The 18,490-nt window shown below is 44.4% G+C and overlaps 1 protein-coding gene across 3 annotated transcripts in view; it reads right to left on the bottom strand.

Moving 5' to 3' along the window:
* Window positions 1-13,756, bottom strand: part of LOC145342375 (sestrin-3-like) — a 60,032-nt gene extending 46,276 nt beyond the window's left edge. For all 3 annotated transcript variants that reach the window (XR_013886543.1, XM_080187907.1, XM_080187908.1), the window contains exon 1: window positions 13,607-13,756. Coding sequence is in view for 2 of the 3 variants with exons in the window: in XM_080187907.1 (XP_080044033.1) it covers window positions 13,607-13,699 (93 nt within the window). In the remaining variant the exon portion in view is untranslated. The remainder of the gene's footprint in view (window positions 1-13,606) is intronic.
* Between the last annotated feature and the right edge of the window lie 4,734 nt (window positions 13,757-18,490).

Genomic DNA, 18,490 nt, shown 5'->3' with positions numbered 1-18,490 from the left:
AAGCCTACACTATCTCCTCATTTCCAATGTCAAACTGTGCAAGTTCCTTACAGACCCTTTTCTTGATTCTGTTCCCCTTATCCTGAGTGAAGACTGGTGAGGAGTATTCATTTAACACCCTCCCAATGTCCTGCGGCTTTATGCATGAATTGACGGCAGGGCTGGAAGGCCATCCAAGGGCCTTTCCACCACTTAATAAAGGTGGAGGCAGCTGGGCAGCAGGTCCTCACCTGACAACCTCCAACTGGTTAAAAGACTCATACCACTAAACTTGCCACGGGGGAAGGGCATTAAATTCTGTCCTATTTACTTGACATATACAGTACACAGAACACTGGTGATTAGGACTTTCATCCAGAATAACACGAGAAAGCACTGGCATTTATAGAGCGCACTCATGACCTCAGGGCATTCAAAAGTGATTTACAGCCAGTGAATTACTTCTGCAGTGTAATCACAGTTATAATATAGGGAAACAATATACATGTTTGTATACAGGTTGGGCGGCACAGTAGCACAGTGGTTAGCACTGCTGCTTCACAGCTCCAGGGACCTGAGTTTGATTCTTGGCTTGGGTCACAGTCAGTGTGGAGTTTGCACATTCTCCTCGTGTCCCTGTGGGTTACCTCCAGGTGCTCCGGTTTCCTCCCACAGTCCAAAGATGTGTGGGTTAGGTTGATTGGCCACGGCAAAATTGCCCCTTAGTGTCCTGAGATGCATAGGTTAGAGGGATTAGTGGGTAAAATATGTAGGGAATATGGGGATAGGGCCTGGGTGGGATTATGGTCGGTGCAGACTCAATGGGCCAAATGGCCTCTTTCTGTACTGTAGGGATCCTATGATTTTTCTATGATTCTATGTTTCACAAGACTATAAAACATTCAAGCAATGTTATCTCAGTCTTGTGCTGCAGTACTATTCTGCATACAGAACTTTCCTTCATAGGAGATTAAATAGCTGGACAGAGTCCATGATAAGGTTGATTATATACGGTCTCAAGAGGATGGAGTTCATGGATCAAGTAACTACCTTTTTGTTCCATGCTTTGTTCTTACTTTTCACTTCCCAGTTGATTTACTGAAACTTCCATGCTGAGGTGTTTTTCTTTTTGCCCTCTAGATCTCTGATATACTGAAATACATCACCATGATCATTCAAACCAAACTACAAGAAAGAGAAAGACTACACGATTCTTGCTTGACACGGAACAGACACTCATTCACCATTGATAAACATCTCATGAGCCCAAGCACATAGCAAAAGAAAAATGAAAGACTTGCATTTATATAGTGCTTTCACGATCACGAGTATCTTGGTGCTTTACAGTCAATTAAGTATTTCTGAAGTGGAACAACGTTAGGAAAATGTAGAATATTCAAATACAAGAAGCCCTGGTGCATGCAGGAACGTTGCTGGTTTATTTAGCTAATTCTATACAGTTAATCAGCATAGAAAACTGGTAAACTTCATTGCACTTATCCAGTTTGGACCCACTAAGACATTGGCCTACAGATGACTGACAGGTTTCATTATCTCTCCAGGACCCATCAATCATTATCGAGGTACCAATCATTATTGAAATACTGGTGTATTGTGGATCACTTGACTCAGTTTGCCAGAGATCATCATCCTGTTTCCTACTTCCCACTGCTAAACATGTCTGCCTAGCGTCAACTGGACCTTGTAAAACACCACCCTCCGCACACCCCCCACCTCCTCTTAGAAGAATTATTAGGAAACATGGGCAGGATTTTACGGCCTTGCTCGACCTGAGACTGGAAAATCCCACCAGAGGTCAACTGACATTCCCATTGTCTGCCCCTCGCCCGCTCTGGTTTCATGGTGGCACAGTGGTTAGCACTGCTACCTCACTGCACCAGGGACCCAGGTTCAATTCCTGACTTGGGGTCACCGTCTGAGTGGAGTTTGCACATTCTCCCCATGTCTGTATGGGTTTCCTGCCACATTTGAAAGTCGTGCTGGTTAGGTGCATTGACCCGAACAGGCATCGGACTGTGGTGACTAGGGGAATTTCACAGTAACTTCATTGCAATATTAATATAAGCCTTATTTGTGACTAATAAACTTAACTGTGGCGGGAAGGGCAATAGAATTCCGGCGACACGTTTGAGGTCCGTTTTTAATATATGGGCAATCAACATTAAAAACAACTCTTAAATGGTATGCCAAGTGATTCATTTAAACTGTGTGACTTGACACTGTCTTCGTGACCACATGCCTACTACTTTCCAGCAGCTCCATCCAAAACTCAGATTTTTCTAATTACTTTACAAGCATCTGTTTACAGTTTGGTGGGAGGACACGTAATGAACTGTGACAAGCCAGCCATTTTGATGTTTTAGACAGTCCAACACTACGTTATCTGCTGTACACGCCACATCTTCTTCAAAATACTTTGCATCCATTATTGCTACTTTCCTCTGGGGTCCTGGCACTGCCCCTTACTGAAACTGCCCTCTCTTCTACCAACTGATTCCTCATCCTTGGCAATTTCAATTTTCATTTGAATTCATCCTTTCTTCTTCTCACTGACATGTTGCTTCCTCAATTTCACCATCCACATACACTGCCCAACCTTGCCATTGCACATGGTATTGCCACCCTCTGTGGGCTTTCCATGCATTTTGTTCCATCTATTCACAAATTTACCTTCCTTCTAATTATGCCTTCAAGCTGTTGACTTCTCGCAGGTGCCTTCTGCCCCTAACCAAGGCAAGTATATCCTTCTTTAGGTAAGGAGACCAAAATCGACTGACTTATTTAATCCATGAAGCCCATCGTAACGGTTAACTGCTCTTTCCCTCAATCAGCATCAGCTTCAATCCTACAAAACTGCCGTCATCGCTCCCTTCCTCACCTGAGACTAATTTATTCTATCGAACTATTGTCCTGCCACAGTTCTTCTGTTGAGAAGGGGAAAAACTGGTAGGGGTCACCTGTCCTTCTTGTCCGCCCAGATATCTACACCTAAAGATGTCACAGGTCTTGGAAAGCCTTTCACGTTTTTTCTTAATTCCTCAGGATGTTTTTGCCCTCTTTCAACGATGATGCCTTTTGGTACTCTCCAAATTTTACTCCACAGCACAAACTCTCACCCTGACAAAAATGTCGTGGAAGCTGACTCTGCATATTTAATGACACCTGATCCAAGGATATGGGCTAAGACAGTGAAAGAAAGTGAGGTGGGGGGTGGGGGGGGAAGGGAGTCCTCTCACCCACTTCTTTATGTGTCACCATCATCCTCTCAGTCCAGGGGACAAATCACCTGCTCATTTTATCAACCCCATAATTAGCAAAATCAAACCCCATCCCCCAACAAAGAAAGAAATCCAACCTTAGATGCTGTCTGCGTCAGAAAGTCACCAGAACTATTGCATGAATAACACGAGGAAACAAGTAGAACAACCTTTCTAGTATTATATTGAAAAGCTTGAATATGCAAGAGTCATAACACTGACACGCAATTCGATGTACATCCATTAAAATCAATGCATTAACTGCACCCATGACTCTTACAAACCAGGGATTAATTCCTACCCATTAAAACACATTGAACAAAGTTACATCATTCTGTGAAACTGATACTTGACATTTCCAGCAAACTGTTTCATATTGTCCAAAGTAGCAAACTTGATAATCTCCATGAAATGAACAGCTTATCATAGCTCCAGGATATTACTTAGACGGATGCAAGACAAACCAGAGTTTGAGGACAACATTGATGATTTTACAGCATATTTTTATGAAGGCACAATTCAAGATGTCAGATGTCTGCCATCCAGTGAAAGATGTCTTTTGTTAACATGCTCCTCAAAGTGTCTAACATATTCAGACAGAAATACTGGACAGCCATGAAGCTGTAACAGATTATCCCAATAACAAAATCTTTCAAGAATCAAGTAGCCAACGGCAAACCATCAAAGCCAAAGGATTACAGCAGTCTTGTTCCTAGAGAACTGTAAATAGCCAAAGAAACACAGTTGTGTGCAAGAAGATGTTATTGCACACTTACGAGCTATAAATCTAAGAAACTGTGGTAATCATAGAGCATTACAAACCAGTGGACAATTAACTGGATCACATTAATTAATTATTTCAGCTTTAGTTTCATACATCTTCTATTAAATCTTTACAAATATAATGCGAACACACAAAGATCACATCATAAGGTCGCTTAGTAATCAGTTAACTGTATCAACTGACGTTACATGTACATATATACATATATATATGTATATATGGAGAGAAGCCAATGATTGGATGATTTGCTTTGCACATATAAAGAGACACTGACAAAGGGTGCGAGTTTATCCACTCAGTGAATAAATCTTGATCAAGTAGAGATGGGCTCTGATTTCTTTCTTCTTCAACTAGCTATCAAGAGTATAACAAGAGCATAATGGTTATAAAAACATAGAAAATAGGAGAAGTAGGCCATTCAGCCCTTTCAGCCTGCTCATCATGATCATGGCTGATCATCCAACTCAGGGTTGCTAGATTCTCCCATATCCTTTGATCCATTCAGCCGCAAGAACTATAGGCCAGATGAGAACCAGAAATACAGTCAAAGGTTGTGCTTGTATGCAGCTGTCTTATGCAAACAATATGCCTTCTCACTCATCTCATAAACTTTGCTAGAGAAAAACTGGGGCCTTCTTTGATATTTACTCTTGGGGTATGAATGAGGCTGGCATGGCTGCATTTATTGCCCTATCCTATCTGTTGGACAAGTTGGTGGTGAAGTGCCTGTTCTTTATAATCAAGAGTCTCTCAGTAGACCCAAGGCAAGAGCTTATCCAAACGCTCCATCACAAGGAATTTCAGGGCTAGCAATAATAGTCACTGGTTACAAAGCATACTAAAGTAATCCAGGAGGAGGAAAACTGTTACTGCACCAAATTATCTCCAATAATAGATTCCTGAGCATTGAGAACAAGGCTTAATTGGGCCATTTCAAAATCCTAACAGTGGATCTATCTGTTTAGGTCTTATTGTAACTATTTTGGTGTATTTACAGCATGCACTGAATTAAGCAGTTATAACGGATTCCTGAATAGTGGCTAGGTCAGTGATTAAGCAGTAGATTTTACTGGAGATAAGGCAAACTGCCATTTTCTGCAATCTTTTTCTGTGCACTTAATGGCAAATCTGAAGAGGAACAAAAAGAGAAAAGCACTGGTCAGCTGGTCAGACGGTCAGACAGCATCTAGATTTCCCTCATTGTTAGACCTATGTTAGTATAACCCAGACATGCTGTGCTATCTATAAGATGGCTGGATTTTACAGAACAATTTGGATTCACAAACTACGATGCAATTGTAGAATATATGCAGGTTGTATGTAAAGGCTTCAACAATGCTTGTAAAATTTGCACAAAGGGACTTTACAATGCATGATATAAATGGAAAGTCCGGATATAAAGCCGGTCATAAAAACTAAATGTGCCAGTAATCCAGCTTCCATACACTTTAAAGAAATGATAAACCGCAACAAAGGACACATTTGTCAGAACATCCCAGAAACCAAACCAAGACACAGGGTCACGGATTTCTTTTTCAAACTGAGAATGTGAGTAGGGTAGGAGAGAGGGAGTGGGAATCAGATAAATACTATGCAGTGACAGCCAAATGTCAAGCCAATTAGTTTCCTCATCCACTTGCAACGGCCAATCCAATCAATCAGTTGATACTGCCAAAATGGTCATTCCGGCGCACCCAGGTGCAGGCTCAGTATCAGCTGAAGCACAGTTCCTGGTTGACTTGCATTTAACAGTAGTATCGAGGAGCCAAGAGGCTTTTCTCAGAATCAACCGCCAACAAAAGGACGTGGTAACAATCATCCAAGCAATTATCTTGTTCACTGCCGAAAAGAGATGTTAACAAAGCTTTTCATCTTGTACTTATTAGGACAAACAAAATCTGACACAATCACAAACGTGAGGAGAGAGAAGAGTACTCATTGGTTGATAAGTCAACTCTGATTGGTTGAGGCATTGCCATGGAGAAAGCATTGGGAAACGACAAGCTCTCCAAACTTCTAAGTAATTCAAAAAAAGGTGCAAGGCTGGAAACATATTCCTATTGCCTGCAGAGAAGAATCCCACCATACAAATGTGTATTGTGCTCGATTAGTTGTTAGTGTGGTTATTAACACACTCAGGATTATTCAGTACATGCTGCCCAATCACATAATCACATCTAACAGTAGATGTTGTGTTTTCCTTGTGTCTTTTCTGAACTACCTGAAACCACGGGGAGCCTATAGTTCCCCATTACCTTCTCCACGGCAAAGCCTTCACCACTGTCGATTTGCCAATCAGCACCTTCTCTTCTCTTGTAGTATAAATTATTGTGGTTATTTGAAATTTTACATTCTTATATTTGTCTTTATGAATGCAAGATGAATAGCTTCAGCAATATCTCTCTCTTTTTAGCAATTATCTTGTATAGTTTTATTTTTTGATACGTAACATTACAAGCACTTCCTTGATACAGAATGATTTCTTCCCCGAGATCTGCTCCGCCTCCCTCTCTCCTGGAGATGCTAACGCTTTCTGGAGCTGACAGCTTTCTAGGGTGTCACAAAACTAGCCATTCTTCACACTCGAATTTAGACACAACATTGGGAGGCTGATGGATCATTGGAGAATGTTGCATTCACAGTTTTCAGCAGGAAAAGTTGAATTGAAAATGTTTTCCTCAATAATACTGAGGTGTGAAGGGGCGGTGTGATGGTTAGCACTGCTGCTTCACAGCATTAGGAACCCAGATTCAATTCTAGCCTTGGTTGTCTGTCTGTGTGGCGTTTGCATGTTCTCTCCATGTCTGCATGGGTTTCCTCTGGGTGCACCCACAGTCCAAAGATGTGTAGGTTAGGTGGATTAATCATGCTAAACTAAGTCTTTGTGTCCAAAGGTGTGTAGGTTAGGTGGATTAGCCATGATAAACACACAGGACTATAGGGAAAAGGCCAAATGGCCTCCTTCTTCACTGTAGAGGGATTTTGTGGTTCTATGAGATTTTATTTTCTCAATATCAGCACAAACCAGGAACCAGTTCTGGAATTTTACTGATCTGTGTCGCTGGTAACTACCCTAGTGATGGATTTATCAACAATGTCTTTGCGGGAACTGGAAAAGGTATTAACAATAATCTTTTCTAACAGGTTTGATAATTAAATACCCTAGAATAGTTATTTTATGTTTTGTGCCATTCATCACAACAATGAATTTCCAGTTCATTTTGGTATAGTTTTCTGATCAAGTAGGCTGAAACCTATCAATGATGGTTTATTCAATGACTACAGTCAAAAAAAAACAAATAAATTACAATGGATATTTTACATAAATAACATCAGAAAGTTGGTGGTCAACTACATTAAGGTGATCATTGATGTAAAATACTTGATGTCCAATACTGGGAATGGAGACATCACTACCAGGACTGTCAACATGGAATTGTGCATTACCCAAAGTCAAACTCGAAAGTTTCCCAAAAATTCAGACATGCTGACCACCAGAGGACTTCAATGGCTCTGAATAAAACTGTTATCGAGTTGGACTCATTAAGGTACCTGATGAAGACTAATGCTGTCACGACATCAACTAAAGCCAATTCTGTCCCCTTGCCAATTTGCAAAAAGTGATACAATATGCCCACTGCTCCAAGGCTTTGGGATGCTCCTTGCCTGTCTCAAGCTGTGGGTGGGTGGCTAAAATTGAATTGAAGAACTCCTGACCCCCATGGCTGATGTGTCCCTTTGCGTGTTCAAAGTGCCCAAGAGAAGGCCCCATACCTTTGGCAAGGTAACCGGATAAGGGTCCTGCAACTAAGCTTAATGTCACAAAATTGTCTTTTCCTGGCTCCTTGGATGTTGAGTAGTTTAAAATGGCAATAGTGTCCATCCTCTCTTTCAATTTGTCCTTTTGCCTGATGATAGTATTTTCTTATGAAGTTTTAGGTGTGGATGACTTCGAGAATTTGGATGATCTGTGTAGATATGAACATATGACTTATGAATATATGATTTTGACTGTGTGCGATTTGAGGGTTATATTTGAAAATAAGAAAGGGCTACGTAAAATATCAAACTATTTTTGATGACCAAATTTAGTGAAAAGACAACAAATGTTGTCAATCATCAAAAACACATTTACATCCTGTCCTGCTGTTTCTCATATTGTAGTAACTTAGGCTATAGGTGGTTTGAAGTTTTGGACAGTGAACTACATGGAATAATAATTTGTTGAGAAAACTTACCAGAATTGGAAGATGTATTGGGCGGGTTGTCTTCCTTACCGATCATGTTGAAAACTGTGTCAGTTTTGTTTCCACCAATAATCTGTTCGTCTCAACACTCCCCTCACAAACTGGTGAAGTACATCTACCATTTTCCAAAAACCTTTAATATGGGCCAGGTTATGGAGATAGCCATCTTTTTGACTCTTTAAAGCTCCTCATTTGATTTGACCTACTTTAACTGGGTGCATTGTTTTTAAGAAGCCAAGGTTTCCTTTTTATTCCACTTAATTGTTAAAGGTACAAAGCTTCTCTCCCATAATCATGGTCTGCACATTTGCTTTTCCATGGCGGATTCCCAGATTTGCCTCTGGTGGGGACCAATTGCTCATGTTGATGAGTCAGTCTTTAAGCTGTTTCAATCATGTCTAATGCACATCTTACATTAAAAGAGCAAGATACGTCATGAAGAATAAGCCATTCAGCCTTCCGACCCTGGTTTCTCCAATTCTTCAAATTTCTCATTCCAGCATCTAGCCTCACATCATTTCTAATGTTCTGCCTTAATCATAAATGGTACCTTTGTTACAAATGTGTTTGTCCCATACTAATGCTCTAATGCTTTAGTGTTAACCATGTTAATCAGTACATACGAACTATCACGGCAGGCTAAACACTGGAAAACAAGCAGAGGCCACTCTCAATATTTAGAAAAGCTACATATATTCCATTTTTCATTCCGTAGTGAATGAATGCATAATTAAAATATCAGATTTAAGAATTATCTTGAGAATAAACATAGCCTTGATCAGCACAAAATAGTTCAGTTTTTACATTTTATTTATTAGTGTCACAAGTAGGTTTACATTAACACTGCAATGAAGTTACTATGAAAATCCTCTAGTCATCACAGTCCAGCACCTGTTTGAGCACACTAATGGAGAATTAAGCGTGGCCAAATCACCTAAGAAGCACGTCTTTCAGACTATGGGAAGAAAACCCCGCAGACACGGGGAGAATGTACAAACTCTGCACAGACAGTGACCCGAGCCGGGAATTGAACCTGGGTCCCTGATATTGTGGTGCAGCAGTGCTAACCACTGTGCTATCGTGCTGCTTCCCACTTGTAAAAGTGTGGGATGATATGAATCCCACAGATCAGGGTCATAACCATGATGATGTCAGTGCCAAAGGCTCAGCCCAATAGCTCTGTAGACAAATGCAGAGTTAAGCCACAGATCTGTTTCATTCTCTTTTTGTGCTGAGTTTGATGGTGCAACTGGGGTGGCCATAACGGCGCTACAACTGGTTTGAGTGCCCTTAAGCTAGGCGCAGTGAAAATTAATCAGGTTTTGTGCTCCTGACGAGCACTCAGTGACCCTGCTAGAAGGTTTATATAGGTGAATGCTGGGCGAGGACTAGATTAGGGTTGGTTAGGATGCCATCCATGGCTTAAAAAAGCCTGGTCAGTAGTTATGTCAATGCTCACACACACACAAAGAATACTCATTTGCATGAAATACCCAGCAGTTCTGGAGCCCATAAAAATACAGAGCAGCATGAGTCAGCACCTTCAGCAGAAAACAGGGCATTTAATTTTTTGTCCCTAAAAGAAGATGCTTACTACTGGAGGTTGATGGGAAAACATAGAAAAGGGAAGGGAATGCAATGGTCATCTGAGGGATGAACAATAGTTGTGCGATTCTATTTACAGCCCATAAGCTATTTCCATTCATGATTATATTAAATCCACAGTCTGCCTCCTTTTTTTCCATCACACCAGCTGGCCTCCGAACAGAATCAGGGTTGTTCAAACCTCAGGCTTCGTGCAATGGGTTCCAGTTCTGAAACCATCACCCAAAAATCCTTACCGAGTTTAGTTTTCCCCCTGGTGCTTCTATCTTTCAAAGTGATCAAAACCTAGAATCCTGAAGGACTGATACGACTATGTCAACCCGTGCAGCCCAGAACTGGTCAAGATAGTGGGGTGATTAGATGTTTACTGTCTTGGAAGTTCACTGAAAAACTTTAACGCCTTTAATAATTAATGCTCCAAGTCCCAAGGCACATAAGCAAGTAGGAAAACTGATGGTCTATAAGAAACAGATTTTCATGCAATCCTGTGTTCCTATTAGGAATTGGATCAGTCAGCTCATAAACTGGACTGTCCAGTCCAAAAACAGGACTGGCGGTGATCTCAATCGGCAGGAGCTAGTAAACAGGCAGCACTTCTCCAGAGCTTTGTTTCAGCCCCACTTTAACAATTCTCTGCAGTGGGTCTTTAGTTAAGCCGCGGAAGCAGTAACTGAAAAAAAAAGATTCAATACCAAATGTCGGGGATGCAGCACGTTGGATAAGAAAACAGTCCCATATATTTCCTTAAACCCCGGATCCCAACCGTGGCAAGCTTGCGAGAGAAACTGGGGAGCAAGAAATCAGGATGAGCACACAAAGGATGAGAAGATGAACAAGATGCAGGATGAGCAACTGCGAAATGCCAAGTATTCTTGACAAAACACCACAGAGGCCAACAAGTTAAGCTAGTGCTTGTGTTCTTTTACCCCCACCACCCCCCCAAAACCTGGTTTGATCACAGAAACTTAAAACACAACACATTTATATTAAAAAAATAAGGCTTTGTCTCTCACTCTTACAACCTAATTGCAGGATTTTTTTTTCCTCCCCTCCTTTTGTTGTTGTTGCAAAAAAGAATTAAAATAAAATGCAATTGTACTGCGACAATAAATCTATTTGTCTGCCCCTGCAGGTCAGTCTGAATGCACAAGCATTTTTGTTGGTGGGTGAGCTGCAGGATTTGGCAGGTTGGAAGGTGGGGGGGGGAGATCTGCAGCTTTTAAAAATAAAAATCACAAAGGGGTCTGGAGCAAATCCAGCAATGATGTAAACAAGTAAATCTCGACCAGAGCTCCCCCTGCCCTGGCAGAGCACACACTGCGGCCAGGACTGAGAGAGAAAAACAACTTTGATTGGCATCGATGTTGGCCAAATGCTTTCTGTACAAGCAAAGACACACACACAAAAAAAAATGTAAAGTAAAAAAAGGAGGAATTAAAAAAAAAGACCCCCCTCCCCCACCATCACCCACCACAATCCACCTTCAGAAAGATGATGCAAACAGATTGCACACTCACAGAGCATCATTGCATCACAAACTGGGATCAGACCCCTGAACTAAATAGGGGAATAGGAACATTTAAAATAAGCAACACATAGATAGATATGTTTGCTATCTCGGAGCAGTACTTAACACTTCGATGCGGTGGAATTTGCAGTGCTGTAATTTTACACCCGACTATTTTTACATTTTGCAATTAAGACTGTAAATGGCCCCACGTAATGTGAAATGCAATCGAAGAAAAATTCTGCAAATTTACACACAATTAATGTCGACCTGGGGAGGGGGGGGGAGGGAAAGGGAAAGGAGATTTACAATACCCCTGGTAACAAAATCATTTCTTTGGCAAAAAGAAAAAGTTTACAAATCTCCTGCATCAAACCCTGTGTTTGGTGATTCAATGGGGAAAAGAAGGATTGGATAGGAAAATGCACCCTTTTTCTGTTTCATTGTGACTGGAAATCCACAAAAAGCAACAAAACATAGAGATATAAAAATAGATGGGGGGGGGGGGTTAGTGGAAGAGGAAGGTAGGCAACAAGGAGGATAGCATGAGGAGGGACAGGGGGATAAAGGAGCAAAAAGGGAAGAGAAAGAGAGATGGGAGGCAAGAAGGAAGACTGTGTGAGGGGAACAAACAAAACGTTTAAAGTTGGGATAAAGGTAGGGGGGAGGAGGGAGAGATAGATGTTAATCAAGGAGGAGGACTGGGTGAGGGTGAAGGCGAAGGCTGGGTGAGGGTGAAGGCTGGGCGATGGCGAGGGAGAAGGCGAAGGCTGGGCGAGGGTGAAGGCGAAGGCTGGGCGAGGGTGAAGGCGAAGGCTGGGTGAGGGTGAAGGCGAAGGCTGGGCGAGGGTGAAGGCTGGGCGAGGGTGAAGGCGAAGGCTGGGCGAGGGTGAAGGCTGGGCGAGGGTGAAGGCGAAGGCTGGGCGAGGGTGAAGGCTGGGCGAGGGTGAAGGCGAAGGCTGGGCGAGGGTGAAGGCGAAGGCTGGGTGAGGGTGAGGGCGAAGGCTGGGTGAGGGTGAAGGCGAAGGCTGGGTGAGGGTGAGGGCGAAGGCTGGGTGAGGGTGAGGGCGAAGGCTGGGCGAGGGTGAAGGCGAAGGCTGGGCGAGGGTGAAGGCGAAGGCTGGGTGAGGGTGAAGGCGAAGGCTGGGTGAGGGTGAAGGCGAAGGCTGGGCGAGGGCGAAGGCTGGGTGAGGGTGAAGGCGAAGGCTGGGTGAGGGTGAGGGCGAAGGCTGGGTGAGGGTGAGGGCGAAGGCTGGGCGAGGGTGAAGGCGAAGGCTGGGTGAGGGTGAGGGCGAAGGCTGGGTGAGGGTGAGGGCGAAGGCTGGGTGAGGGTGAAGGCGAAGGCTGGGCGAGGGTGAAGGCGAAGGCTGGGTGAGGGTGAGGGCGAAGGCTGGGTGAGGGTGAGGGCGAAGGCTGGGCGAGGGTGAAGGCGAAGGCAGGGTGAGGGTGAGGGCGAAGACGAAGGCTGGGCGAGGGCGAAGGCTGGGCGAGGGTGAGGGTGAAGGCTGGGCGAGGGCGAGGGTGAAGGCTGGGCGAGGGCGAGGGTGAAGGCTGGGCGAGGGTGAGGGTGAGGGTGAAGGCTGGGCGAGGGTGAGGGTGAGGGTGAAGGCTGGGCGAGGGTGAGGGTGAGGGCGAAGGCTGGGCGAGGGTGAAGGCGAAGGCAGGGTGAGGGTGAGGGCGAAGACGAAGGCTGGGCGAGGGCGAAGGCTGGGCGAGGGTGAGGGTGAAGGCTGGGCGAGGGCGAGGGTGAAGGCTGGGCGAGGGCGAGGGTGAAGGCTGGGCGAGGGCGAGGGTGAGGGTGAAGGCTGGGCGAGGGTGAGGGTGAGGGCGAAGGCAGGGCGAGGGTGAGGGTGAGGGCGAAGACAAAACGTTTAAACTCGAGATAAAGGGGCAAAAGGAGAGGGGGATAAAAGAGAAAAGGAGAGGGAAAGAAAGCTGAGGGCAAATGGAAGTGGGGGCACAACAAAAAAAAACCTCAAGTTTCATTCAAATTCGAATGAAAGGGGAGGGGGGAAATAAATAATAATATAAAAATAAGGTGATGATGAATCAGACGGGGGGGGGGCAGCCTGTCACTAACCCCAATCTGAAGGGGATGAGGTGATTTAAATGTACAGGGAGCTTGTTGTTTTTCTCCTCTCTCTCTCTCTCTCTGCCATTCCTTTTGTCCCCTCTCTATATTGTTTTTTTTTGTTTGCACGGTTACCTGTCTGGAGATCCTCTGACAGCGGTTTAAATACTCCCCCGCTGCCATGTTCTCTGGGTTCCTCTCGTTCTCCTCACTGATGCTGATGATCATTTTCTTTGCATGGAGCTTTTTTTTTTGTTTTTTTTTGGCCGTTGATTTTTTTTTCCCCCCCCCTCAAACTTCCCTCTCCCTCCCCCTCTCTCTCTCTCTTTCTTTCTTCTCCTTCTTCTCCTCCTCCTCCTCCTCCGGTTAGTGTCGGTGGAGCCGGGGCTTTGTCCCGCAAAGCCTGTCCCCTCTCTCCCTCTCTCCCCCTCCTCAGCCTCTCTCCGCTTCGCCGACAAGTCAGGGCACAGCCCCGCCTCCGCCGGGCCGGCCTGTCACTCAGCGGCGCCTCAACCAATCACCGCTCCGCGGAGGGGGGACCGGCTTCTGATTGGCCGACGGTGACACCCCGGGGGGGGGGGCCCGCGCCCTCCCAACGTTACTCCCGCCCCCTCCCACCGTTACTCCCGCCCCCTCCGTCACCGCCGGCCAATCTGGAGCCGCGACCGCAACCTGTCGCCGCAGGCCAATCAGAAGCCTCGCCTCCCCGCCCCCTCCCCGCCCCTCCGTCACCGCTGACCAATCGCCTCTCTGTATCCAAGAGGAAGGCGGCGCGTCTGGCCAATCAGAGGTCAGGCAGCTGCTGAGCCAATCAGCGAGAGGGTTTTCATCAGACTTGTGTGTCTGCTGGTGATCAAGTTGCAAACAGATGGGGGTATGGGGGGGTGGCTATTGATTGTCATATACAGTGCATGGGTTGGGGGGCTTATCATATACAGTGCATGGGTTGGGGGGCTTCTCATATACAGTGCATGGATTGGGGGGCTTCTCATATACAGTGCATGGGTTGGGGGGCTTATCATATACAGTGCATGGGTTGGGGGGCTTATTATATACAGTGCATGGGTTGGGGGGCTTATCATATACAGTGCATGGGTTGGGGGGCTTCTCATATACAGTGCATGGATTGGGGGGCTTCTCATATACAGTGCATGGGTTGGGGGGCTTATCATATACAGTGCATGGATTGGGGGGCTTATCATATACAGTGCATGGATTGGGGGGCTTATCATATACAGTGCATGGATTGGGGGGCTTATCATATACAGTGCATGGGTTGGGGAGCTTATCATATACAGTGCATGGATTGGGGAGCTTATCATATACAGTGCATGGATTGGGGGGCTTCTCATATACAGTGCATGGGTTGGGGGGCTTATCATATACAGTGCATGGATTGGGGGGCTTATCATATACAGTGCATGGATTGGGGGGCTTATCATATACAGTGCATGGGTTGGGGGGCTTATCATATACAGTGCATGGATTGGGGGGCTTATCATATACAGTGCATGGGTTGGGGGCTTATCATATACAGTGCATGGGTTGGGGGGCTTATCATATACAGTGCATGGGTTGGGGGGCTTATCATATACAGTGCATGGGTTGGGGGGCTTATCATATACAGTGCATGGGTTGGGGGGCTTATCATATACAGTGCATGGATTGGGGGGCTTATATACAGTGGATCGTGGGTTTGCTTCTCATATAAAGAACATGAGGTGGAGGGGGCTTATCACATAAAATGCATGGGGGGGGTGTTACTTCTCATATGTAGTCCATGGGGAAGGGGGTTGCCTCTCATATACAGTGTATGGGGGTGGCTATTGCTTCTCATATACAGTGCATTGGGGGGGAGTTGCCTCTCATATGTCCATGGGGCGGGGGGTAGCTATTGCTTTTCATATAAAGCGCATGGGGTGGGGGGACTTCTCATATAAAGTGCAAAGGGGGGGGGGGTTGCTTTTCATATACAGTGCATGGGGGTGGGGGGACTTCTCATATAAAGTGCATGGGAGGGTTGCTTCCCGTATACAAGGCGTGGGGGGTAGATATCGCTTTTCATATAAAATCCATGGAGGGGTGGCTTCCCATATACAGTGCAAGGGGGAGGGTTGCTTTTTATATAAAGTACATGGGGGAGAGGGTTGCTTCTTATATACAGTGCATGGAGGTGTGGCTATTGCTTCTCATATACAGTGCATGGGGTGGGGGGGGGCTTCTCATATGAAGTGCATGGGAGGGTTGTTTTTCATATACAGGGTGGGGGGGGTGGCTATTGCTTTGCATATTAAGTGCATGGGGGGCTGGGTTGCATCTCATAGAAAGTCCATGGTGGGTGGGGGGGGGGTTGCTTCTTATATAAAGTCCAGGGGGGGTGGGGTTGCTTTTCATATACTGTGCATGGGGGTGGCTATTTCTTCGCATATACAATGCAAGGGGGGGATGCTATTGCTTCTCATATACAGTGCATGGGGTGGGGGGGGGACATCGCATATAAAGTGCATGGGAGGGGGGCTATTGCTTTTCATATAAAGTCCGTGGGGGTGGTTGCTTCTCATATACAGTGCATGGGGTGGGCGGGGGCTTCTCATGTACAGTGCATGGGGTGGCTATTGCTTCTCTTATAAAATCCATGGGCACAATTTGCTTCTCATATAAAATGCATTTGGGGTGACATTGGGGGATTGCTTCTATAAAATGTATGAATGGAGGGAGGGGGATTTATCATATTTCACAGTAATTTCACAGTAACTTCATTGCAGCGTTAATGTAAGCCTTACGTGTGACTAATAAATAAACTTTATAGAAAATGCATTGGCGAAAGTTTGCTTATTACAAAAAGTGCTTTGGGGGTGACATGGGGGGGGTGGTTGCTTATCATCAAAAATGCATGGGGGTGGTAAGCTTATCATATAAAGTGGATTGTTTTCCTTAAGCCTTGACCCATCGACTTTTCTCTAAAAAAAAGCCCTGTCCCACTCCAAAATATAGTTTGCAAAGCTGACTTTTTCTTTGCTGATATGACCATATGACGCAACAAAACATTGGCGTTGTGGTAAGGATCCCCCAGCGGTTGTAAAGTGCATGTGTGAAAGAATGACTTGTACTTACATACATGACCCCAGGGCTGATGAAATAGTCACTGATGTAATTTGAACACATATTACATACATACTAATGCGATGACTACATATATCACAGTTGGTTCAGACATTGGTTAATGAGGGGCAAATGTTATGGGGGGGCACCATGATGGCTCAATTGTGGCTATCAAAGGAAGTTAAGGATTGTGCAGATTAAAACAAAATACCTATAAAGTTGCCGGACATAGTAGTAAACCTGAGGATTGGGAGGGTGTTAGAATGCAGCAAAGGAAGACCAAGGAACTGATAAAGGGAGAATAGCCTATGAATGTTAACTAGTAAAACAATCATAAAAAATGACTGTAAAAGCTTCTATAGGTGCTTGTAAAGCAAAACATTTGGTTAAGACAAATGTAGGTCCATTAAAGGCAGAGTCAGGAGAATTTATAATAAGGAATAGAGATGGCAGCGAAGCTAAATGATTTTGATTTGATTTGATTTATTATAGTCACATGTATTAGCATACAGTGAAAAGTATTGTTTCTTGTAAGCTATGCAAAATATACCGTTCATAGAGAAGGAAATGAGAGAGTGCAGAATATACTGTTACAGTTACAGCTAGGGTGTAGAGAAAGATCAACTTAATACAAGGTAGGTGCATTCAAAAGCCTGATGGCAGCAGGGAAGAAGCTGTAATTGAGCTGTTTGGTACGTGACTCAGCCTTTTGTATCTTTTTCCCGAAGGAAGAAGGTGGAAGAGAGAATGTCCGGGATGCATGGGGTCTTTAATTATGCTGGCTGCTTTGCCGAGGCATGTGGAAGTGTAGACAGAGTCAATGGATGGGAGGCTGGTTTGCGTGATGGATTGGGCTACATCCACAACCTTTTGTAGTTTCTTGCGGTCTTGGGCAGACCAGGAGTCAAACCACGCTGTGATACATCCAGAAAGAATGCTTTCTATGGTGCAACTGTAAAAGTTGGTAAGAGTCGTAGCTAACATGCCTCATTTCCTTGTGTCTGTCTTCACTTAGGAAGATACAAGATATTTCCTAGATCCAAGTGATCAAGAAGAATGAGGAATTAAAGGAAATAGTATTAGCAATAAGGTTATAATGGTGCTGAAGATTGATATAAATCCACAGGACCTGATAGTCTCCATCCCAGAGTGTTGAAAGAGGTGGTTATGGAGATAATAAATCCATTGGTTTCATCTTCCAAAATTCTCCAGATTTTGGAAGCATTCCCGCAGACTAGAAGTCAGAAAATGTCACCCCACTATTTAAGAGGGGAAGGAGAGAAAACAGGGAATCACAGAGCTGTTAGCCCAACACCAGTAGTAGGGAAAGTGCTATAATCTATTCTAAAGGCTGTGATAAATGGACACTTGAATAATAATAATCTGATAGGGCATCGTCAACTTGGATTTATGAATGGGAAATCATATTTACAAACTTGTTGGAGTTATGTGAGGATGTTACTCACAGAATTGATAAAAGTGAGTTGTTGGCATAGCATACATGGATTTTCAGAAGATTTTTGATAAATTCCTTCACAGGAGGTTGATTAGCAAAATTAAAACACATGGCATAGGAAGTAATATTCTGGCATGGATTAGGGATTGGTTAACAAGCAGAAAATAGGAATAATTGGGTTATTCTCGTGTTGGCAGCCTGTGACTAGTGGGGTACCTCAGAGATCAATACTTGGGCCCGACTGTTTACAAAATATATCAACGATTTGGATATGGGTGTGATGACCACAACAAGGCCCATGTGGTCAGCCCCTTGGAGTATGAGCTCCCCGTTTGAGATAATGATTGCCTGCCCAACCAAGGAGTCTTGCCTGTGTGTATAATGAGCAGTGTCAGGTCTACTGGTATCTGGATTCTGACATTATATCTGGCAGTGGAGATAAGCTTGTAAATAAAGGGAAT

Source organism: Carcharhinus amblyrhynchos, chromosome 4, assembly GCF_965287045.1.
Source record: "Carcharhinus amblyrhynchos chromosome 4, sCarAmb.v2.hapA, whole genome shotgun sequence".
Taxonomy (NCBI): domain Eukaryota; kingdom Metazoa; phylum Chordata; class Chondrichthyes; order Carcharhiniformes; family Carcharhinidae; genus Carcharhinus; species Carcharhinus amblyrhynchos.
Note: the sequence above shows the minus strand (reverse complement) of the source record. Positions and strands in the feature narration are given on the sequence as shown.